Source organism: Panthera onca, chromosome B1 (assembly GCF_046562875.1).
Source record: "Panthera onca isolate mPanOnc1 chromosome B1, mPanOnc1 haplotype 2, whole genome shotgun sequence".
Lineage (NCBI taxonomy): Eukaryota > Metazoa > Chordata > Mammalia > Carnivora > Felidae > Panthera > Panthera onca.
This window is the reverse complement of record NC_138342.1, coordinates 166,032,500-166,057,551: the sequence shown is the minus strand read 5'-3', so window position 1 is coordinate 166,057,551 and position 25,052 is coordinate 166,032,500. Positions and strand designations below refer to the sequence as shown.

General features: G+C 38.1%; 1 protein-coding gene across 16 annotated transcripts in view; it reads right to left on the bottom strand.

Moving 5' to 3' along the window:
- The window catches only part of PSD3 (pleckstrin and Sec7 domain containing 3), an 812,606-nt gene that overhangs the window by 523,805 nt on the left and 263,749 nt on the right, over nucleotides 1–25,052 (bottom strand). For all 16 annotated transcript variants that reach the window (XR_013555055.2, XR_013555056.2, XR_013555057.2 and 13 more), the window contains one exon: nucleotides 8,136–8,244. Coding sequence is in view for 12 of the 16 variants with exons in the window: in XM_078445466.2 (XP_078301592.2) it covers nucleotides 8,136–8,244 (109 nt within the window). In the remaining 4 variants the exon portion in view is untranslated. The remainder of the gene's footprint in view (nucleotides 1–8,135; nucleotides 8,245–25,052) is intronic.

Sequence of the window (25,052 nt, the reverse complement as noted above, 5' to 3'; positions counted from 1 at the left end):
CCTGAGTGTCAGAGAATGGGAAAGAACTTTTGAAATTATAAGTATAATTATCAAAGTGAATCTTTTATTAGAAAGCTTTTAATTACATATTTTAAAATAGAAGAGGGGTGCCTGGGTGGCTCAGTTGGTTAAGCATCCAACTTCAGCTCAGGTCATGATCTTGTGGTCAATGAGTTCAAGCCCCACGTCGGGCTCTGTGCTGACAGGTCAGAGCCTGGAACCTGCTTCAGATTCTGTGTCTTCCTCTTTCTCTGCTCCTCCCCCAATCATACTCTGTATCTCTCTCAAAAGTAAATAAACATTAAAAAAATTTTTTTTAATTTTTTAAATAGGAAAGAAAAATTAAGAGACATTGATGATTAATCAAATCCAAGTGAACCAACAGCCATCTAGTAGGAATTTCAAAGTAAAAACCATTTAAAAAGTGGAAAGGGAATAATTTAAAAACAATAGAACAAATGGTCCCAAAGCTACAGAAAGATATGACCGGAAAGGCTCAACAAGTACCATGCAGAAAATACAATGATTCATGCCTCCTGACATGTCAGAGGGCAGAGAGAAAGTGTCCAGAGAGAAACAGCAGGTGACAAAAAGGAGCAAGCATCAGAGTGGCCATGGCACCAATGGATCCAACAGAAAGGGAAGCAGTAACATCAGACTTCTGAAAGGAAATAACGTGAACCTAGAGTTTAATTCTGTGGAAAAAAGCAACAAAGCATAAATACAAAATAGTCATTTTCTGACATACAAAGCTTTAGGAATTTTACCAATCCCAGAACCTCTCCAAAAGTATTACTAAAGGGTAAAGGACAGACTCCAGTCAAAAAAAAAAAAAAAAAAAGGATTCCAAGAATGAAACATGCAATCCAAAAAGCAGTACATCTAATCAAGAATACAATATAAACAATTCTTTTAAAATCTAAGGAGAACAGGGGCGCCTGGGTGGCTCTGTCGGTTGAGCATCCGACTTGGGCTCAGGTCATGATCTCATGGTCCGTGAGTTTGAGCCCCACATCGGGCTCTGTGCTGACAGCTCAGAGTCTGGAGCCTGTTTTGGGTTCTGTGTCTCCCTCTCTCTCTGCCCCTCCCCCGCTCAAGCTTTGTCTCTGTCTCTCTCAAAAATAAATAAACATTAAAAAAAAATCTAAGGAGAACAGCTGTATAAAGGCATAGAAAACTTTTAGCAAAAATTAGAACAAGTTTGTCAGAAGGTTCTAAGAAGGATGTGTTCACGGTGATAATGAATTGCTTGTTACAAATAATCCTATTAATAGGCAAGGAAGATTAGGAGTACACTGGTTGGGATGAGCACTGGGTGTTATATGTAAGTGATGTATCACTAAATTACATTCTTGAAAACATTATTACACTTTATGTTAACTAACTTGGATTTAAATTAAAGTTGAAAAAGAGAGAGAGAGGTGAGAAGAAGCTTATTTTCTTTTGGACATACTTGTATGAGAATTTGTGGCTGGCATTACAGCAGCCATCTTGATAACATGAGGGGACATGTCTTGGATGAATGCCAACAGGTTGCAGATGGCAAAGGGAAGTGATGGGAACATCTATGTCCTTGTTAATACCTTGCACACTGGAACAACTAAACTGGAAACTCCTACCTTTTAAACCTTCTTTACATTGGATAATAAGGTTTTATCAATGTTCAAAAATAATAATAATAATCCAGTTACACCTAGTGATAAAGTGAAGACATAACAATTGATCAGTAAATTATAACAACCTGCTGGCCCCTCCCCTCACTTTTTTCTCCTCTCTGCTCTGGTTAGCTGTACAACCATGAACAGCACGTTACAGACACAGGATCTACTTGCGTTTTACATCAGGTCCAACTACACTACCTGGACTCTACATTCCGTAAATGCTGGTGCTGGATTTTAAATTTTTAGAGTCAACCTATAGTAAAAACACAAAAGATTGTGTCCTAGTTTCAGAACAGAATGTAAATGCCATAAGTCTTATAAAAGTAAAGGTGAGACAGATGGAGGCTCAGCCTGGAGAAGGGCAGCTGGAGGGGAGATGCAGAGGCACCACATTCTTACAGAAGAATGTCATGAGATGACTATTTAGAATCCATGGCTTACGAAACACAGTTTCAAATACTAATATTTAAAAACCATAGCTGTAACCAAGTAAACAATAAAAACACAACTTTTGGTATGGGGGGGGGATGAATAAACTATAATACAGATGTTAGCATATTATCTATGAGGCAACTACAGTAAAAGCTTTTCCAAAAAGTGAAAGGAAAAAAAGGGTAGGAGAAAAAAGCAATAATCAGTCAAGATAGCAATCACTACCACAGGGAAGAACTGGGAGAGAGAATGTTGTGGGATCCTCACTCAGAGGAAGAAGAGTCAGGTTCACGGTTTGGAGAGAAAGATTTAGAGAATAGTACTAACAATGTGCCCCTAAGGGAGGGAATGGAGAGTGGCAAAGAAGATGACTCTTGTTTTTTGGCCACGTATAATTTGTTAAAAGTTATATTTTTCAGATTATACACACATATCATTTTGGTAATAAGAACTTAAATTTCCTATTTAAAATAAAAAATAAATGCCTACATCTGAAGGAGTAAAAGCTAGTTATGTCCATTTTCCTCTATTAAATTTGGTACAGTGTTTTGTTTGAGATAATATTCAATGCTGAAGAGGTTGTGAAAGATGAACATTAATGTACCCAGAGGAGAATCTGAATAGGAACAATCTTACTTTTTTTTAAAAATGTTTATTTATTTTTGACAGAGAAAGAGACAGAGCATGAGCAGGCAAGGGGCAGAGAGAGAGGGAGTCACAAAATCCAAAGCAAGCTCCATGCTCTGAGCTGTCAGCCCAGAGCCCAGCATGGGGCTCAAATTCACTAACCTTGAGACTATGATCTGAGCCAAAGTCGGACACTTAACCAACTGATCTACCCAGGTACCCCAGAACAATCTTTCTGTTAAACGGTTTGTTAAATGTGGATTTTAGTTCTGTTCACTACTATTCCCAAGACCTAGAACAATGTCTGCTACAGAGTAATATATTCAGTGAACGAGGAAGAAACAAGAAGAAACATCTATGTACTCTTGGGTATGGAACTTACAAACAAACAAACAAAAAATCAGAAGTAAACTTTACCAAAATTAGAACATATTGTTTGGAATTACAGAAGCTCTTTCCTCCCCCCTTCTTTTCACTTCTCTACAGATAACATATGATAAGCAAGGATCAAAAAAGAGTTCATCAGTCCCTACCAAATGTAAACCTAAATATGTACACTTAACCAAGCACTGTGGGGGTTTTTATTCCACTATCTGTATTTTTTATTTTCTGTAAGTTATATTTGTTTCTTGCTCAAATATGCATGTCCCTGCTTCACACTTTCCCTTCATCATAATGGTTTCTTTTCCTTCTTTTATCTTTTAAACAAGCCAATTTTACAATTTCAGAATATTCTACTGTCTCTAGTTCTTTGGGTCTTGATTCCCTATTTGTTGTGAATGTTGATTCCCCCCACCCCTTCCATGGAAGCTCCTTCTTTTTTGCTATTTATGCCATTTTATTGTGAGTTGATCAATATTATGGATTACTGATTTATTAACATGGGGGTTTTCTTTGTCCTGAGCTGTGGGACAATCCCTCAGAGTAGTTTTGCATACTCCAGCAATAATTTGTGGAGTTTCTCCAGTCTGTGAAACTGAAAACTGAAGAAAGCCTCATTTAAAATGGAGTGGGCAGGCCAGAAGGGAAGTTCTCGTGCCCTACCACTGGTCAACTGCAGACCCCAGCATGAAGAGCAGTATTGTGCTTTCGCTACAGGAAGAAACCTACTTTATGATTCCAGCAGCAGAAAGGAAGAATTTCTACTTGGCCAGCAATAAGCTCAGCCAATAATACCACAACTCACCCAACGAGAAACTGTTACCACCCTAAACTCTTGCTTTCCTCCAACAAACTTTTGTTGAAAGCAGCCCCTCCCATTTTCCTCTTTTTCTCTATAATGTTCCTTTCCTTTGATCTTGGAACTTGCTTATGTTTTGCCATAGTTTGCATGTCCCAAATTGCAATTCCTCTGCTATTGCTGAATAAACTGATTTTGCTAGTAAAATAACTGGCTTTTTTACTTTTAAGGTCAACATGTCCAACACCAGTTTTATGTCAATTTCTAGATAGCATGTGAAGATACACTTGAATCTCTAGCCCATCAGTGCTGCAGGCTTGGATTTCAGTTCCACATGAGTTGACTTTTTCCCACCCTCAGAGCTCTGGAAAATTAGTGTATAAATCCCCTGCCCCCTTACCTCCTCCCTGACCTACCTCATTCTAAAGCATCTAAACTACCCTTGGGCAAGTTCGTTAGTATTTCTGAAGCACATTTCTTTACCTACTTACCTTAAAAAGTTTACAAATCAATAAAGAATACAGGGTGAAAAAACATAAAGAACACAGGAGTGAGATTCTGTCAATTTGTAAGAGTCATATAAGTTGATTCCCCTTCTTAGAAGGCATCCCACAGGCCCCTTTACTTTCTCATGCACTTCTATAAGTCACCTGTTCTGCCTAAAAGTTGAGGAACAGAATCTTAATCTTCTTCAAAGAATTTCTCAAACATTTTTCCCTCCCAGATTTTGACCAAATCAGAGACTAACTAATGTTGGCCATCTGATACTGTCTTATGAACACTTCAAAAAACATACTTTCCCAAATTGAAGCCACTCTCCTGTTAAAGTGTACTTTATCTGACTAGTTTAGAAAAGCCATACTGGTCATCTAAGCAGTAACCTAAAGAGGAAAGGTGTGGGAAGTAGAAAGTCTGAAAGGCACTGTCACTCAACTGCTAATTAATACAGGCCTTATGGTTAGCCCCAAGTGCAGCCCCTGTGATATCTCTTTTTATCTCTTTGAAGTTCAATGCAGCTCTACACATATTCTAATAGCTGACTAGAATGGAAGCGGGCAACCTATCTCTGGTGGCTCACAGCCTTATTAAGTAACAGCACAACTGACATCACACATAGCCAGAGCCTCTCAACAACTACCAACTACTGCTTTAGCCCTTGAGAAGCTCCTGAAAGCTGCAGCTCCCAGAAAGCAGAGGGAACACAGAAATTAAGGAAACAGTCACTTCTTTCTTTTCACTATAGTGATAAACAGATAATGAGAATCTAGATCTTAATTCCATGCCAAGAGATTCTTCCACCATTCACATGTTCTCCTGTACCCCATCCAACATTCTAAGCCTTGCCACTGATTCAAAATCCCTGCAATAAGCTATAGTTTGCAAATAATCCTGACTTGTTTCCCCTAGAACCTCCTACCAACAACTCATGTTAAGTTGCTGCTCAATGACAAAGTCTAAACCTTCTCTCCCTGTAGCAGTGACATTTTCCTTGGGCCTCACAGAGGATCACGAACCACGGGACCTTACCTGATCTGATTATGTCATTACTAGGGTACCACCTGTCAGGTGATGCCTCCTGAGTATTACTGGGGATGCATCCATTTCTCCAGCAGGCTGCTTCTGGAGCACCTAGGTTAAGTCACTTATTTAATTTACTTTTTTTCTTTTTTAATGGAAAAAAAAAAACCTTTGTGGGAAGAGATATGTCTATCAATCAAATTCAAATAGAAACACTGTCCTATTCTCTCTACTACCTTAACTCTACAGTCGTCTGAATTTGGGCAGTGTTTTGATGACAAATGACTAGTCTATGTAAAGAAACTTCAACAGTGTTTTTGAAATGAAAAAAATATGCTATAATTTCTTTGTAAAGATATGAAAAGAATACTTTCCAAGTCAATATAAACTTGCATTTTACAACCCTCCTATTGTAACCGATAGCTTCTGCTGCTCTGTTCCAATTTCCAGATCAATTCATCTTGATTTGCCACTTCCTCTCTGCACACCTGGATAAAATGCAAACTCTATCCTGCCTTAGGCCCAAATGATTTTGCCCCCCATTTAAACGATTATCTTTCTAAATTTAAAACCAACCAGGCTAATCTCCTTCCTGTCCATGAAACAATTTTTATTTTCTGCCACCATACCTTTGGCTCATTCCATTCCCTCAATCTGAAATGCCCTCCCCTAAAACCTTACTAATCAGAACACTAGTCATTCTTTATGAAAAAGTTCAACTTCTAACTCTCCATGAAGTCACAGCTGAAAATGATCATCCCCCCCCACCCATCACTTACAGATATGTTTCTCTCTGACCAAAGAATAAGCTCCTAAAGGGAAAGAACTATGTCTTTACTTTTTTGCACCCTCACAGTGCCCAGTACAGATAACTACACATAACTGTTATTTAAACATATTTACTCAATAAATACATGCATACTTTCACATCTGCAGAATAACATCACACCAGACACAAATAATACTAACTGTTTTTACCAAGGCAAATAAAAACAGGTTTAAAATGTCATTTTGATTTGACTCAGGTATACAGAGAATACTACTCAAAACCTAGGAGTAAGGAATAACCAAACTCACCCACCAAGTCAGAGAACTATGCAGACATTTGATACTATCTCTACATAGTAAAGTAAAAATACTTTTTCTGAAAGAAAAATAAAAAAACACCTCTAATCAGCACAAAATCACAATGTGACATGCAAAGGCTATGCCAAGGAGTTTTAAATAGTCTTGGGTAAATCAGTATACCCTGTCTGAGAAATAATGAATAGATGAGTAAGTGCCCTAAAACTCAAGCCCAGAATAGTTAGGTATTTACGCTGAATGATAAATAACAAATCGGGGCACTATAATAAAAGCAGAATGATTTTTGGGGCACCTGCGTGGCTCAGTCAGTTAAGCATCCAACTTCAACTCAGGTCATGATCTCACAATTCATGAGTTCTGGTCCCATGAGCTGTCAGCACAGAGCCTGGAGCCTCCTTCAGATTCTGTGTCTGTCCCTCCCCTGCTCATGCTCTGTCTCTCAAAAATAAATAAACATTAAAAAAAAATTTTTTAAAGCAGAATGATTTTTTTTTTAATTTTTTTTTTAACGTTTATTTTTGAGACTGAGAGAGACAGAGCATGAACGGGGGAGGGGCAGAGAGGGAGACACAGAATCGGAAGCAGGCTCCAGGCTCTGAGCCATCAGCCCAGAGCCCGACGTGGGGCTCGAACTCACGGACCGTGAGATCGTGACCTGAGCTGAAGTCGGACGCTCAACGAGCCACCCAGGCGCCCCAAAAGCAGAATGATTTTTTAAAAATAACCTAGCTGTTTTATTCTTCATCAAGAGTCCTCAACTATTGCTATATCTAATAAATATGCACCATTAGGTAAAAGAAATTATTACATGGTTGCATATACACTGCATTCTTGCTATCCCCAAATATTATCGGGGTCCATTACATAATCTTATCTAACATGTAAGTCAAAAAAGCAGGTATTATTTGATTTTTTCAACTGAACAACAGCTACATTAGGTCAGATACCTTGACTACCCAAAACAAAAATCAGTGTCAGACAGTGATAGAATTGAGGAAAGTCATGACTGTACTTCTAAATCTCAACTTCAAATATGGTATGATGATGATGATGATTACAATAAACAATAACATTAGCAAACACTTTTATAACACTTGTTACATGCCAAACGTGGCTCTGAGATCTTTACATTCGCCAATTTACTTAAAACCCACAAAAGAATTCTGAGACATGTATACTATCTTATTTACAACATGTATAGTCCCATTTTATAGATGAAAACACTGAGGCACAAGCAGATTAGATAACTTACTCAAGGTCATACATCTCATAAGTTATAAGGCCAGAATTCAAACTTCGGAAGTCTAGCTCCACACCCAGGCTCCTAACCAAATGCAATATCCCTTTCTTAGCTAATTCCCAAGACAACTCATATCCTCTTTATCATGTACTGATTGAGTACTTCTCCACCTTCATTACTGCCTTCCTACCTTTTTGAAATTTGTTCACTTTATTCATCAAAACAATGTTTCTAAGATATAAAAGTTAAAAATGCAGGATGTGATTCTTGTAGTTTGTTCTGGGTAATTTCAGATCAGTTCTTGGTTGAAGAAATCTCAGCTTTTAACATCTGAAATCTCTGTAGCACTTCACATCTGTTACCTAAAGGAAGAGGGTAGGGAAACACTTACTAGTATCTGGAGGTTTCTCTTTAGATATGCCAAATAAAAATTCATATTTGGCCTTGGCAACACTCTGGGAATGAGACGATGCATTGTTAACCCAAACAAATGTCTCTGCCTGCAAAATTAAAACAAAAAAAAAAGTTATCATTAAAAACATATAAAAAATACATCATAAAACAAACCAACCACAAGAGAATGGTTAAGCAATAATGAAATATCTTCTTGACAGAATGCTACATGGCCATTAAAAATGAAACATAAAAAATATAATACAACAAAAATCAAAATACAAAATGATCACTGAAAGATTACAATTGTATAGAAAAATAAACATACATCTATGGGGAATAAGAAATTTATGAAAACTTTGGCTTGATGGAGGGGGCAGAATTATGGTACAATACTTGTTTAAAAAATTTTTTTAATGTTTATTTATTTTTGAGAGAGAGACAGAGTGCAGGCAGGGGAGGGGCAGAGAGAGAAGGAGACACAGAATCCAAACAGGCTCCCAGCTCTGAGCTGTCAACACAGAGCCCAACACAGGGCTTGAACTCACAAACCCCGAGATCATGACCTGAGCCAAAGTTGTACACTTAACCAACCAGGTGCCCCTATTTTTTTAAATTGAAGTACAGTTGACATACAACATTATATTAGTTTCAGGTATACAACAGAGTGATACAAAACTCTCACCCCGAAAATTATAGTTACCATCTGCTACCATACAAAGTTATTACAATATGATTGACTATATTCCCTATACTATACTATTCATCCCCATGACTTACTTTATAATTAAGTTTGTACCTTAAGTTTGTATAATTAAGTTTGTACCTCTTAATCCCTTTCACCTATTTAGCCCATCCTCCCATCCTCCAACCCCCTAGCAACCACCAGTTTGTTCTCTGCATTTATGTTCTCCGCATTCATCTCTATTCTGGGTACGTTTTTGTTTGTTCGCTGGTTTTGTTTCTTTAGATTCTACTTATAAGTGAAATCACATGGTATTGTCTTTTTCCATCTGACTTATTTCACTTAGCAAAATACCCTCTAGGTGCCCATCCATAGTATCATAAAAGGCAAGCTTTCAGTCTTTTTTTATGGCTGAGTTTTATTCCATTTATACATATATATATATATATATATATATATATATATATATATACACACACACACACACGTGTGTATATATGTGTGTACACACATATATATGTATATGTACACACACACATATATGTATACCACATCACATTCATTCATCTGTGGATGGGCACTTGGGTTGCTTCTGTATCTTGGATATTAGAAAAACACTGCAATACACATAGGAGTGCATACATCTTTTCAAATTAATGTTTTCTTTTTTTCTTCCAGAAGTAGAATTACTGGATCATATGATACTTCTATTTTTAATTTTTTGAGGAATTTCCATACTATTTTCCACATAGCTGTACCAATTTACATTCCCACCAATAGTGCATGAGGGTTCCCTTTTCTCCACATCCTAACAACTGTTATTTCTTGTCTTTTTGATAATAGTCATTAGCCATTCTATGTGAGGTGATATCTCACTGTGATTTTAATTTACATTTCTCTGATGATTAGGGATGTTGACCATCTTTTCACATGTCTCTTGCCATCTGTATGTCTTCTTTGGAAAAATGTCTATTCAGGTCTTCTGTCTAATTTTTAATCAATTATTTATGGTTTTGTTTGGAGTTGAGTTGTAGGAGTTCTTTATATATTTTGGATGTTAACGCCTTATCAGATATATCATTTGCAAATGTCCTCTCACATTCAAGTAGGTTTTTTGAATTTTGTCCTTATTATTTTTATTATTATTTTTTTATTTTAGAGAGAGAGAGAGAGAGGAGTACAAGCTAGGGAGAGGGCACAGGGAGAGAGAATTTTGAACTCCACACTGAGCATGGAGCTTTGACACAGGCCTTGATCCCATGACCCTGGGATCATGACCTGAGCTGAAATCAAGAGTCAGATGCTCAACCCAGGCATCCCACATTTTGGTCTTTAATCTATTTTGAGTTTACTTTTGGTGCATGGTGTAAGAAAGTGGTCCGGTTTCATTCTTTTACATGCTGCTGTCTAACTCTTTACTAAAGATACTGTCTTTTCCCCAATGTATATTCTTGCCTTCTTTGTCATAGTTATTGACCATATAAGTATGGGGTTATTTCTTTTTTTTTTTTAATTTTTTTTTAATGTTTTTATTTATTTTTGAGACAGAGAGAGACAGAGCATGAGCAGGGGAGGGGTAGAGAGAGAGAGAGACACAGAATCTGAAGCAGGCTCCAGGCTCTGAGCTGTCAGCACACAGCCCGACGCAGGGCTCGAACTCACACACCACGAGATCATGACCTGAGCCAAAGTTCGATGCTCAACCGAATGAGCCACCCAGGCGCCCCTGTATGGGGTTATTTCTTGGCTATCTGTCCTGTTCAATTGATCTATGTGTCTATTTTTGTTGCCAGGACCATATTGTTTTGAGTACTATAGCTTTGCAGTATAGTTTGAAATGTGAGATTGTGATACTTACAACTTTGTGCTTCTTTCTCAAGAATACGTTGGCCATTCAGGGTCCTTTACAGTTCCATATAAATTTTACAACTGTTTGTTCTAGTTGTGGGAAAAATACTACTGTCATTTTGATAGGGATTGCACTGAATCTGTAGACTGTTTTGGATTAATATGTACATTTTAACATTAATTCTTCCAGTCCATAAACCTAGTATATCTTTCCACTTATTTGTGTCAGCTTCAAGTTCTTTCATCAATGTCTTACAGTTTTCAGAGTACAGGTCTTTCACCTTCTTGGTTAAATGTATTCCTAGGTATTTTACCCTTTTTGATACAGTTGTAAATGGGACTGTTTTCCTAATTTCTCTTTCTGCTAGTTCATTATTAGTATATAGAAATCCAACAGGTTTCTGTATATTAATTTTGTATTCTGCAACTTTACCAAATTCATTTATCAGTTCTAATAGTTTTTTAGTGGACATTTTAATTTTTCTATATATAATATAATGTTATCTGCATATAGCAACAGTTTTATTTCTTCCTTACCAATGTGGATACCTTTTATTTCTTTCTCTTGATTAACTGCTGCAGCTAAGACTTCCAGCACTATGTTGAATAAAAGTGGCCAAGAGTTAACATCCTTGTCTTGTTCCTAGCCTTAGAGAGAAAAAGCTTTTAGCTTTTCACCATTGAGTATGATGTTATCTGTGGGTTGGCAGAATTTTTTAAATTAAACTTATGTTACTTTTCTGCAATTAGCAAACTGTATTTTATTTTTAGATGTGTCATGTTACAAATGATTATCAATACCTATAGCACACAGCAGGAATATTTGTGTATGGGTTCTACTAAAATATGCTAACATAAAGAAGTCTTTCCCCAAAAAGACCTTATTTTTTATGTAATCAGAAACACCATTCAGCCAAACAGGGGGCACAGAGTATAAGTGCCACTCATCCCATTTATACTAACTCTCCTAAATTTAAGCATCTGTCCCAGTGTTCTCTGGAATTCCATAAAGTCCCCTATTTGAAAGATAAGCTACAAAGGTGACTGTGAAAGTGGGTTCACATCATGATTCTAAATTCCTATGGCCTTCCTCCTGGCTGCTTTAGGCAACTGCCAAAACTCGGGCATGCCTCCCTCCCTTCTCTGGCCTAGTATTAATTTAAAATAAGTAACAAGATAGAAATTGTAAAACACAGAGAAATCTAGCCTAGTTCAATCAGGGAGCCATTCTTCTGCCACTTTACCCTGAACCCAAAAATCAACCAAAATCCAGATACTGCCCTCCCTGGTTTCTACCCTCTAATTATGAGATATCTTCTTTTCTCATGTCTGAGCAGCAAACATAACCGTTCACTGTAGGAGACAGAAGCACAGAGAGTTTTATCAGCAACCAAACAGCTACTTCATAGAGGGAAATTTTATGACTTCTATTATATTCCTTGGAGCAGAAATGATTGACAGTAGTGAGAAGGCCCATGATGGGGTTATGATTAACTCCATCACCCTACTGCAGACCAGTTCAACAGGTAGGCCTCTCTTTGTTCTTTCCTACCAATATCAAAGAGCTAGTTTGTACAAGTTTGAGGAAACAATTTATTTCTTAAAATAGCTCTACAATCACTTAATGTTCAACTGTGTAAAATTTATCTTTTTGGTAAAGGTGTATACTCCTCTTGGGAGTTATGTGCTTGATATTCACAAGCCGTTGATTAACCTTTTCCCCAGCAGAGAGGAAATATCAATGTTTTGATGTGTTTAGGGAGCTTCAGACTGGTAAAAGAGGAATGTGATGCCCTAGGTATCGTGGTAGAGCGGTTAAGGAAGGGTCTCTGAGTAACTAATACTTGTAGAAATGAGAAGGATGAGAGCCAGGGAAGAACAGACTCCCCCATCTAAGCAGAGAGAGGGTCATATAGCAGGAGGCCTTATAGCAGGAAAGGATTAGGCTACTCAAATGATTGAAAAGCCAACATGGCCACAGAATAGTGGGTAAATGGGAAACTTTAGAGACTGACCAAGAAAATAACACAGCAGAAAGTAAGGAGAGGAGACAGGAGCCAAACACACATGATGTGTAGGTCAAGGAAAGGTCTGATGAGAAGCCAGGGAAGGGTTTGAAATATATGGTGACTCACTAACCCATTTAAAAGATCATTCATTTAGGGGCGCCTGGGTGGCTCAGTTGGTTAAGCGTCCAACTCTTGAGTTGGGCTCAGGACATGATCTCACAGTTCGTGAGTACGAGACCTGTGTTGGGTTCCACACTGATAGTTTGGAGCCTGCTTAGAATTCTTTCTCTCTCTCTCTCTCTGCCCCTCCCTGTTCATGCTCGCTCGCTCTCTCTCTCTCTCTCTCTCTCTCTCAAAGTATATAAATTTTTTTAAAAAAGATCATCCATTTAAACTTTTAAAAGATCATATGATTGTTATGGGGTAAATGGATTGAAATGAGTTAAGAGGAAGCAAATACCAGTTAAGAGTCCAAGTTAGAGAGTATGGAAACTTAGAGTAGAATGATGGCAATGAAAATAGGCAGAAGTAGATGAATTTGAAATATACTTTGTAGGAAGGATCTACATGAATTTTCTGATAAATTGGATTTAAGAAATGAGAGAAAGGGTGATTTCAGGGATAATTACAATGAGTAATATTTACTAACCACTTAGTCCAGGCACATTATTGTCTAATGCAGCAGGGAGAAACTTAGCTTGTCTGACTCCTTATTACTATTTCCCTTAGTACTGTGGCATATAGCTTAGAAACTTCTGCTTAGCCCTGCACACAGGCATGTTATAGCAAGATTTGCAAAAACTATTTTCCATCCAAAATCTACCTCACCCAAGGAAATAAGAAAGTATGTACAAAAATGACTATACTATGTTTAAGATTTATAAGAATGACATGACCAGATTCCTATATGTAAAGATTAACTGACCAAGGACAAAAGTTACATGACCTTCCTCAGATGTCTACAAACATCAGTCACCTTTAGACTCCAACTCTGTACTGCTTCCCCCTCTTCCTAACATAGAAGAAACTCAAATCTCATGCTTGGAGAGATGGTTCTTTGGGACAATAATCCTAGTCCACCACTGGATTGCTGGCTTTCTGAACAAAATTGCTTACATCCCCCAACATCTTGCCCTTGACTCTCTGGTCTACTGTGTGGCCAGCAGAACCACCTTGGACTTGGTTACATTAATGCAATACATTAATATCTCATTTAATACTCAGGATAACTGTAGGAGATGGGCACTACTATCATCCAAGTCTCATAGTTAGAGAAAGAGGCAATGAGTGGGTAAGTAAGTTGTCCAAGGTTATAAAGCTAGTAAATTGTGGAATCCAGATTCAAATCCTGAATGCAGAACCCATGACTCAGGGAAGGACTCCCAGGAATCTGACCTGAGCAAATGAGTGCATATACTGAGATATGGAAAAACTAGAGAAGGAACATTATCAATAGCTTGGATTTGGGCTTCCAGGTGACTTCCCAAGGTCTCAGTAAAACAACAAAAAAGAAAATTCTAAAGGCAAAATCCATTACTATGGTGCTAGAAAAGATGCCATCAATAAAGCACCAGTTTTAAGAAATTATAGGAAGATAATGTTTCGGCATAGAGTTTCAATTTAAAGCCTGAAAACTGTTCTCTAAGGAACATTTCTCTTGAGCAAGGCTTCTAAGCCTCAGTTCCATATCAATAGAATTCTGGAGGTCTGAAGTTAAATGGTAAAAAAATAAAACAACAACACTTACATCTTTATTTTCACTTACCTTAAACTGAAATTTAGCTTTTTTTTTTCAAATATGAATATATGCAACTAACCATAGAATTATTATCAGTAGCTGTAACTTTGGCACCAGTAGAAATCACAGCCATTTTCACATCATATAACAGTTACTGCAGATATCTTAAAAATATAATTCATACTCATCCTTGATAGTAGTTACTAGAACCACCACTAAATTTAATTATGAATAAAGAAATGCATTACCATATCACAAATTTGTTTAATATTTTGTTAAACATAAATCATTAAACATATGTATTAAACAATATAACTGGTTCTACTGTAGATCCATGTATGTTATTGTATGTACTTAAAAAGCATTATTTTGACAAGAGGTACATAGCATTACCAGATTGTCAAAAGGGGTCGTGGCACTGAAGAAAAGACCTTGCGCAGCTCTTAAGTATAGAGAATAAATTGATGCTACCAGAGGGGAGGGGGTGGAGGAGTGGGTAAAATAGGTGATGGGGATTAAAGAGTACGTATCATGATGAAATAAAATAATTTTTAAAAAAAGAAAATAACAACAAAAAAACAAGAGACCCTGCTCAAAAGCATGGTTCTTTAAAGTGTGGCTCATGACCCATTAGTGGCTTGATCAGGTTTTCATATAAGTTTATACACGTACACACACATATATATATGAGAATAAAATTGAAAATACCAGAGTATGACAGCACATAGTAAGATTAAACATTGTTTTATATAACTCCTAAATTACTTGTGTACATGCACAGGTGTGTGTATATCAGATCACGATGTAAAATGTGTATCTCACCATGAGTCATGATCAAATTGTTGGAAACACATTGCTCTAGAGTGGCTCTCAAACTTCAGTACGACTTGGCATCACCTACATGATTTATTAAAACATGTACTTGGAGATTCACCCAGAGTTTGTATTTTAGTACGTCTGGGATGTGTGGCCTGAGAATTTGTATTTTCCAACAATTTTGCATGTAATATTAGTGCTGGTGCTCCAGGGACTGTATTTTGTAAACCATTGCTCTAGACCAATGTTTTTCATCCTTTCTTATATATATGAATCCCCTGGGAATCTTGTTAAAATGTAGATTAATCAGATCTGGGGTGGTTCCCAAGAGATGCTGACACTGGTTCATAGAGCACATCTGTGCTAAAGCTTGCAAGTAAAGCAGTACTCAAAGCATTTTCAGACTTCAGAGAAGAGAAACATTTTTTAAAGGGATGTTTTACCTAGGAGTTAAATACACTAAAAGCTTTCACTGTGATAAAGCACTCCATACTATGACAATTATGGGGGAGCCTAAAACCTAACATTCAGGCCTAAATCAAAGCATTAACATTCTTCCACCTTGCCTAGTGAAATAAAATTCATTTACTTACATTAGTTATTCTTAACCAAAGACATATTCTCTTCCCATGCCAAAGGTTATAAATCTCTACAATACCCATCTCTACAATAATTTTTGCGGGTCTTTGAAAAATCCTATTTGAAACAAGCAGCTTGACGGGAGACCCATATAATTTGGTACTACTTTTTTCTTCTGTATTACTAATTGAATAAAATATGTTCTTTTATTTTATCACAGTCACTTTAGAAACATAAATCTCATTGAAGTAGGGGGTATGAAGTAACATTAGCAAATGGACTGTCAGATGATCCAGACTTCACTCCCAGCTGGAATTTCCACTCAATCTCACACTAATGCTTAGTCTTTGGACTTTAGCCTCCCTATTGATAAAGAGTGTTACTCAAATTTATCCCAAATTCTGAAGCACAAAGATTCTTCACACTTCTGTACCTCCTTCGCAGTTACTACATTAAGGAGGAATAACAAAGACCTCTCCCCTGCGGTAACATTACAATGACATGATTACCAAAACATACCCTGCACTTAAATATTCAAATAAAATCTCAATCTTACATTTTACATGGCTTTTCAGATTTGCAAAGAATTTTCACTTACATTTTCTAACTCTCAAGATGTTACTGACTATAATTACCTATTAGACACAAGAAAAACACTACTGATGTAAAATAATTCTTCCAATTGTCTAGCTGCAAGAAATTAAGAGGACAAAGCAGAAAGCTGTGAGCAAATTTCAGAAGTAAAAGTCACTGAATTTGGGATGGGAGGGATGGGGCCAGAGGAAGAGTGGAGTAGGGGCTGACAGAAGAGTTGGAGGAGGATGGTATGCTCCTTAATTTCATTACCATTTCAATTTCAGTATGGTGTTCAGAGGATGTGAGAGCCTCCTAGTCAGTCAGAGTTGAGTATTAGAAAATGCTTTAAGCCAGAGAAGATTAAAGGCTAAATTAAAGGCCATAAAAACAGTATTTCATAAGTCATTAAGAACATAACACTTGGTTCCAACATTCATACTTCACACTTGATCCTGGTCAATCCCATCCACTCCGATCGCCCAGCAGAAGTCAGGCCTGTGGACACAGGGCACCAAGCATGCCATCACAAGTGCAGGCAGGGCTTAGTGCTAATGCTGCAAAAGGCAATGTTTAGATAGGTGTTATGGGCTGAAAATTCACATGCTGAAGGCCTAAACCTCAACACCTTAGATGTGATTGTATTTGGAGACAATTTTTAAAAAGGTAATTAAGTTAAAATAAGGTCATTAGGGTAGGCTCTAATTCAATATGACTGGCGTCCTTATAAGAAGAGGAGATTAGGGGGGCGCCTGGGTGGCTCAGTCGGTTAAAGCGTCCGACTTCGGCTCAGGTCACGATCTCGCGGTCCGTGAGTTCGAGCCCCGCGTCGGGCTCTGGGCTGATGGCTCAGAGCCTGGAGCCTGCTTCCGATTCTGTGTTTCCCTCTCTCTCTGCCCCTCCCCCGTTCATGCTCTGTCTCTCTCTGTCTCAAAAATAAATAAATGTTAAAAAAAAAATTTAAAAAAATAAAAAAAGAAGAGGAGATTAGGACATAGACACACACACAGAAGGAAGACCATATGAAGACACAAGGAGAAGGCAGCCATCTGCAAGCCAAGGAGGAGGCTTCAGAAGATCTGATCTCAGACTTCTAGTCTCCAAATCTGTGATAAAATAATTTTTTCTCTGGCTGTCTATACCACCCACTCTGAGGTACTTTATTATGGCAGCCTAGACAACTATTACACTAGGGAAGGCTGAAAGTGCTAAGAGCAAAAAGGAAGTTATTTAGGATGACAGGTACCTTATGTCCTGTTAAAAGAGAACAGAACCAATCCAAGTCACACCACACAGTACTTAAAGGCCAAGGGGACAGGGAAGGTGGGGAAAGGAGTGGTTAAAACTAGTAGGATTAGTACTAAGGAATGGTTATCAAGCATTTAAATCCTCAGATCCCCACCTCTACTTTTTAAGAACATCTCTGGCTGGGGGGACACAAGGCACAACTGATACAAGATACCATAGTGGAAACAGGGATTTGTTTGTTGGATGTTAGGATGCTTAGACTTCTTCTCGCACCCAGCCTGTGAAATGCTGGCACCCTAGACCTTACCCTGCAGGCAGGCAGATGTGAAGAGTATTCTATGCAGAATGTAACCAGCCCAAGAAAGACCTAAATAATTAAATCAGGGATCCGCTAACAAATGGACTAACCAGGTCCTCATAGAGTGAAGTTTAGAACTTCGAACTGGCTATTTAGACCCCACTATTACATCATATTCCTTAATTTTCAAAACTGTGACACTTTTTGAAAATTACAGTCCAGTTATTTTGTAGAATGTTCTTCACCTTGGGTTTGTCTTTACATTTCCTCATGATCAAATTCAGATTAGGCATCTTTGACATGAATATCACAGAAGTGATGCTGTTCTACTCTTCGCATCCTCCAGTGATACGCAATTTTAAACTGCCCCACTACTTAATCATACTCACTTTGATCTGCCAGGCTTCTCCACTGTCAACTTCAATTTTCTCTCTTTGTAATTAATAAGTATGCTATTGAAAAATACTTACAAAGTATGTAAATACTCCATTCTTCATCAAACTTTCAACCTATAAATTTATTTATTTTTATCAATAGTGACTGAATTTACTATTTTATTCAGTGGGTTATAATCTACTTTCATTATTTATTTCAATGCTCAGATTGCCAAGTTTTGGCCAGCGGAAGTTCTATCTGACTTCTGTGGGGTTTACTGACATGTCTCCATTATCTTATGATTACCATTTTACTTCCTGGTACAATAGGATATTCCAGGCTTCTCCCTAGAATCAGCCATTTCTTTAAAAAAAAAAAAAAAAAAAGCCAAAGGCCTAGTCCCTTTATTTAGACACAAGAACTAGACTTTGGGTGACTGGGTATGCTCACTCCCTCTGGGGTATACCTGCTTATAGACCAGCCCAGAGAACACAGAGAATTTTAAACGGACACACACAAGTGCATGTGCTCACGGCAACAGGCTGAATAAGCCCCCTGCACCCAACATGTCCATGTTCTTTCTAATCCCTGCTATCTGGTAAATGATGCCTTATATGGCAAAGACTTTGAAGATGTGATTAAGTTTCTTGGTATGAGGAGACTAACCCAGATTGCTCAGGTGGGTCAAGATTTGATAGAGAAAAGAAGAAAGAGGAGAGCAGAGTGAGAGAAAAGGTGCTATGCTATTAGTTGGAAGAAGGGGCCAAATGCCCCTTGTAAGTAATGTAAGAAATGCAGTTCTAGAGGCAGGAAATGGCAGGGAAATTCATTGTCCTTAGTCTCCAGAGGAACCACTGCCTTGCTGGCACTTTAGCCCCTAAAACTCACCTGGACTTTTGGCCTCCAAAATTATAAAAGAATAAATTTCTGTTGTTTTACACCACCACGCTGATAGTGCTTTATTACAACAGCCACAGGAAATGAATACAAACACACAGAGAAATACATATACAGGTACACTTTTTATTCTATTTTTTTTTAAAGAGAGCGCACAAGCAGGAGAGGGGTGGGGGGGGCGGGGGGGGAGAGGGAGGGAGGGAGAGAGAGAGAGAGAGAGAGAGAGAGAGAGAGGACTTCAAGCAAGCAAGCTCCACACTCAGAGTGGAGCCCAATGCAGGGCTCGATCCCATGACCCTGGGATCATGACCTGAGCCAAAATCAAGAGTTGGACACAACTGACTGAGCCACCCAGGTAACCCCCACACTTTTTATTCTGTATTTGTTTCTGCATCTATGCAATGAAAAAACCAACAGTTCACACTCATATTGATGGTATTTTGGGGTGACAGTGGGGTTCAGAGCTGACGGCCAAGAAAGAATTCTTGAAGACATCTTTGATGCAAAAAGGTGATTTTATTAAAGCATGGGGACAGGACCCGTGAGCAGAAAGAGCTGCACTTGGGTTGTGATGGGTAACTGATTATATACCTTCAGGTTGGGAGGGGGTGAGGGATAGAGTACACTTCTAAGGTATTTTGGAAGCAAAATTTCCAGGACTTTGAGAGGCTAGCTGTTAGGAAAACACCGTTTGTTTAGTAAAACCTCAGTCATGAGGTCCTTCAGATATATATCAGGGGGCCATAAGCTTGGAGTATGATTGCCAGCATATATCTTGGGCGAGTCGAGACAAGGGAAGTTTCTAAATGAATTTTTATAGATTAAAGTAGATTTACAGGATCCTGGGGGTCAGGATAATGTTAAGCCAAAAGTCCCTTTTGCCCCTAGCCAAGTGTCATCATTGAGGCAGCTGAGCTCCTAGAGGGAGGTCACTGCCTATTTCAAGAACTTGTCAATGGGCTGTAGGCAGTAAGGGAATTTAATTTTCCATTTGCCTTTGTTTCCCACATCACCAGGGCAAGCACTTAAACCTCTTTCCTTGGTTCTTGGGTAGCCAGGAGTGTCTGGGGGAATATCACACAGATCCCACCTGGTGGGGAGGTGGGGGGGATGTTAGCCTGTACTTTGTCCTCAGCCTGCCCCATGCTCCCTCATCAGTATTTTTTACATAAGTATACTTCTGCTGGTTTCAAGTACAAATGAGTTGTTAATGAAATAATCCTAAGACTTATCAAGGAATTGTTATCCCACTGACACTGTTCATTGTTACAGTTCAAACCAAATATATTCTGCTCTTCCACTATAATTAAGAAATTTGTATTGCTGAAAACCAATAAACAAAATCATCCATTCCTTCCGTTTACATGGCTATAAAGAGATATTCAAATTCTATCATGTGCAGCATTTTTCACATTAAGAAGATATTTGACATATGCCTGCATTTTAAACAAGCAGAAAAAAAAACAAAAAACACTGGTGTTTGAGAAGAGGATGGCCCAATTTGTAAGTTGGGAATTTACAATTCCCCTAAAACCAGCCCCTACTGCCTTGACAAGCTAATTGGATAGATATTCCAACACCAGTAAGAGCACCAAATAAAATTGGGACAGAAAGCCTCTCAAGAGTTAGAGGCCAAAAACAGCCAGGAGACAAACAAGGTAACAGAAAGGCCAAATCTTTAACTTCTAAAGGTTAAAAACAGCATCAAAACCAAAGAGCAAAGCAGGAAATGGGCTACAAGACTAAAGGGAAGACAGTGGCAAAGATGAGAACTCAGCTCCTCAACTAGTCACTCTCTAGCCCTTCTGCCAAGCCTGTTTTTACTGTGTGAACACAAGAGCTGAATTCATGGCTTTCTTAAAAGGCCCTGGAGGTACAGTCTCATTTTCCCACCAGCTGCTGTCTACTCACACAGCCCATTTCCTGAAAGCACAGTCCCCTGGGACAGGGCAAGTGGAGGTTCTGCCACTCCTCCATGGAGGAGGGATGGCAGGGGCTCCAGAGCAGAGACAGAGTCCAGGTGCTGCATTGATGTAAAATCAGAGGGAAGGATATGAAAGCAGGCTTTGTGCCAACCCAAAGGACATCTCCCTTGATAATCTGTATCTTGGACCCATTTTAGTTGTCTTCCGACCAAATGGGAAGATTATATCCCCCATCTTGGAACAGTTCCCATACTGGGCAAGACTCTGCATTCACAACACATCATGACTTATTACAAATAGTGACAGAGTGGGGCACCTGGGTGGCTCAGTCAGTTAAGTGTCCAACTTCAGCTCAGGTCACTATCTCCCAGTTCTCGAGTTTGAGCCCTGCATGGGGCTCTGTGCTGACAGCTTGGAGCCTGGAAACTGCTTCAGATTCTGTCTCCCTCTCTCTCTGCCCCTACCCCCCCCCCCTCTCTCTCTCTCTCTCTCTCTCTCAAAAATAAACATTTAAACTTTAAAACAAAATAGTAACAGAGGCTTTATTTTTTGAGGAGTGTGATGTAGAAAGTTAGGGGCTAGGAAAATAGGATGATAAACACTCCTTTGTAACAAAGCCTCCTGTAAAACAAATTCAAGACCTACAGATCAAGTTCTCCTCACAGCTCCTTCACCAAGGCACCAAGTAGCTAAGTGTTAGAAAGCTTCAAAGAAAGAGTTAAAAGAAAATTAGCAACCAAATATTATCAGTTCACAATATATCCTCCACCTTTCCCACTTCATAATTAGTAATGATAGATGTGTGAGACCTTAGACAGCAAATGTACAGACCCGTGACTTAAGACTTTGTTTTTGCCTTTTCTGTTTCCCTACCTACTACTTCCCACCTTTGCCTTCCTCAGGCTCTGGACCTGTGTGCTTGTGATAAGGTTTAAACTCATAAATGAAGCAGACAATATAAAGATACAGATTTTAAAGATAAAAACACACTTTTTTAAGCCTCTGAACACCTCTCCTTTCTTGCTTCAGGTCCTTACTCAGGAGGCTGGAGCTTTCCACATGCACAGAGCATTCATTGCAGGATTTCAGGAACAGGAGGGAAGACTGAAAAACCACACAGAACTTTACAAGTCAGCCCAGCAAAATCAAGATCCCACCAAAGAAATCAACTAGACTTCGAAAGTAACATTCACAAATGCTCATTTATATACTCAAAAAAAAAAAAAAAAGGTAGGAAGATTAGGTACTGAGAACAATCAAAAGGATCACACACAAAGCAGACAGACACTGGCCCACAGAAAGTGTTCAAAAGTGTTTTTGCTGAGTCCTTATAAACTCAGTAACCTCAAAAAAGCCTGGAAGCCTTGGCAGAAATACCACACATACACACACACACACACACACACACACACACACACAAACTGTATAAATGAAAACTATCTGCCTACTCACCTTTATCTAAGCTTTGCAAACTATGAATGTGTCTTTAGTTACTTCAAAGGTTCCACTAACCTCTGAAAACAATTAAAACCACTCTAAAAAAAAAACATGTCATTTGGCGCTTTGACAGGAAGGAAAAGATAGGTGCTAAGTGTGACTTCAAGGTGTGAATAATGAGAAATAAGTGTTTTCTCACCTTAGGTTGCTATATCTCTATTTCTCTTAACTTAAAAGTTACCTCTTGGGTGACAACTATGTGTTTTAGTGAAACACCTAATACCCAAGACTAAATCTTACAAATAAGACATGCTAAAGATTGCTCTTGATTACAATAAGAGAATCAGCCATAATTTTCTTCTCAAGAAGGCAGGTGAGTAATGAAATAAATTAAATCTCTTTTCTACTTTTGAAGTGTAAGTCATTTACCGACTTGTATGTGTAGATAAAAAAGGTGTCTCTGGACAAATACAAACATTCTAAAAGTTATAAAATTCAGGCTATAATTTAAGCTAAAATAGCACATGAAATATTAGGAGTAATACAATCATTGCATTAATTTCTACAAGAAAATATAGAGTCTACCTAATTTTACCAAAGCAAAGTAGTTCCAAGCATGTACCCCTCTTGAAAAACACCATATGATCATGAAATTGATACTATAAAGAAAATCCTAAGGTCTATCACCCTGGAACTGGTTCTTCCTGCAAAATATATAAATCCTGACCAGACAATACCAAGTATCTCATCTCTAGCTGCTAACAGATGCCTATTATGAAGAAATGTGCATGAGCTGAAATAAAATGATTCATAAAACACACATCTGTCAAGGCAAGGTACAGAAGGACACCAAAGAGAACATTAGGTCCTAAAAACAGAAACTTAACAAAAAATTATAATTCTCAGACAAATAACACTAGTTATAAATAGTCTCAATAAATTTTTTCACCAAACTTTTTATTTTAATTTAAAATGAAATATATGTAGGTACTGAATATTCCTGTTAATTGCCAGAAAAGTCATTCATTCACAATGTCCCAACAAAGTAAGATATTATTAAATATCTTATTTGTCTAATTTTCCACTGATAAGTTCTCAGTAACCCAGCTTCAGGAAAGTAATAATGAGCACTTGATAGGTAAAAGATACTACACAAACTGACAAAGTGATCTGGATTTGATTTCAGAAGATCTCCATTCTTTAAACTTAAGCACTGTCAGGGACACTCACACTACCTTTAATATTAAAAAGTTCCAATTTTACATGTTTAGATTTTGCAAAGACACAAACTAAGTAATCCAAAGTAAGTAAACTTCTCAGAAATAAAATGCTTACATAAACATGATAAAAGTAAAGAATTATTTCAGAACTTTTATGTCCCATTCGGTCAATTACTCTTCAGGGACATCAAGTTGTATACTGGTCCCCTGACAGTGTTCATCAGCCTCACCCACAGAAGCAGGTGATCTAGGAATTGTCTTGCTCTGATTCATATCTGAGAAAGGTAACATGAGGAGGAGCAACACATTCTGAACAATATTTCTGTTGGTCCAGGGAACATCATAAGAGAGCAGCCTGGGTGCTATGGATGAACAGCAGATCGCTGAACTCTCAGGCACACTGGATCAGATTCCTGGAAGAGGAGCAGGAGAACCTGAATTTTCACCTAACTCCTCCAGCTGATTGTTAGACATGCTCAAGTTTGAGAGCTATTATTCTAGAGCTCCCATGAATTATACAACTGAGCCCTCAAGAAACAGTAGGGCAGCTGACAAAAAGGAACAAAGCCTGTTCCTCTCAGGCCACCTCCACTATGCTTACAGCAAAAACTACAACCACAAAATACCTAGGAAAATGTACTCTTAGCATTTCTGGTTTATTGGGAGTATTTTACAAGTGGTGTTAAAGTTGTTGGTTGCTATTATCGATGGCTTTAAATTAGTTCAGTGAGTAAAAACAATGCTATTAACCATGAAGTTGTTTTTGGACCCAAGCATTGCAAGAAGTACAGTAGGAAGTAATACCACTATTTTTGTAGCAAGTCATTCTCACAAACACGGGGTAGGGAGTTTATCAACAGAGAATGCATGAGCTGAAGAATACTGAGTGAATGCAAATTACCTTTGTTCTTAAACACAGAACATTGGAGAATAAATGATTCACCCAGAGGCATCTTCACTTTTATAGTTTTAAAGGTATTTATGCATTCTCTACTCCCAACCCACCCACCCACATACCCCACAGTCTCTGATCACCAGCTTCTGAGGATTAAAGTCTTGTTCTATTTTTACATCTATAATTGGAATAAAAAGATCAAGTGATAAACTACAATTTTTAGGTTGAGTTCAAATAATACTTAGTATTAAGAGTTAATTTTAAGAATGCTTGTTTGGGCTTGCTGGAAACCTAGAAACTGACTTGTTTCTGTGGAAAAATAAAAGAAAAGTTCCAAATAATGATAAATAAATTTTGGGGATTCACATACGA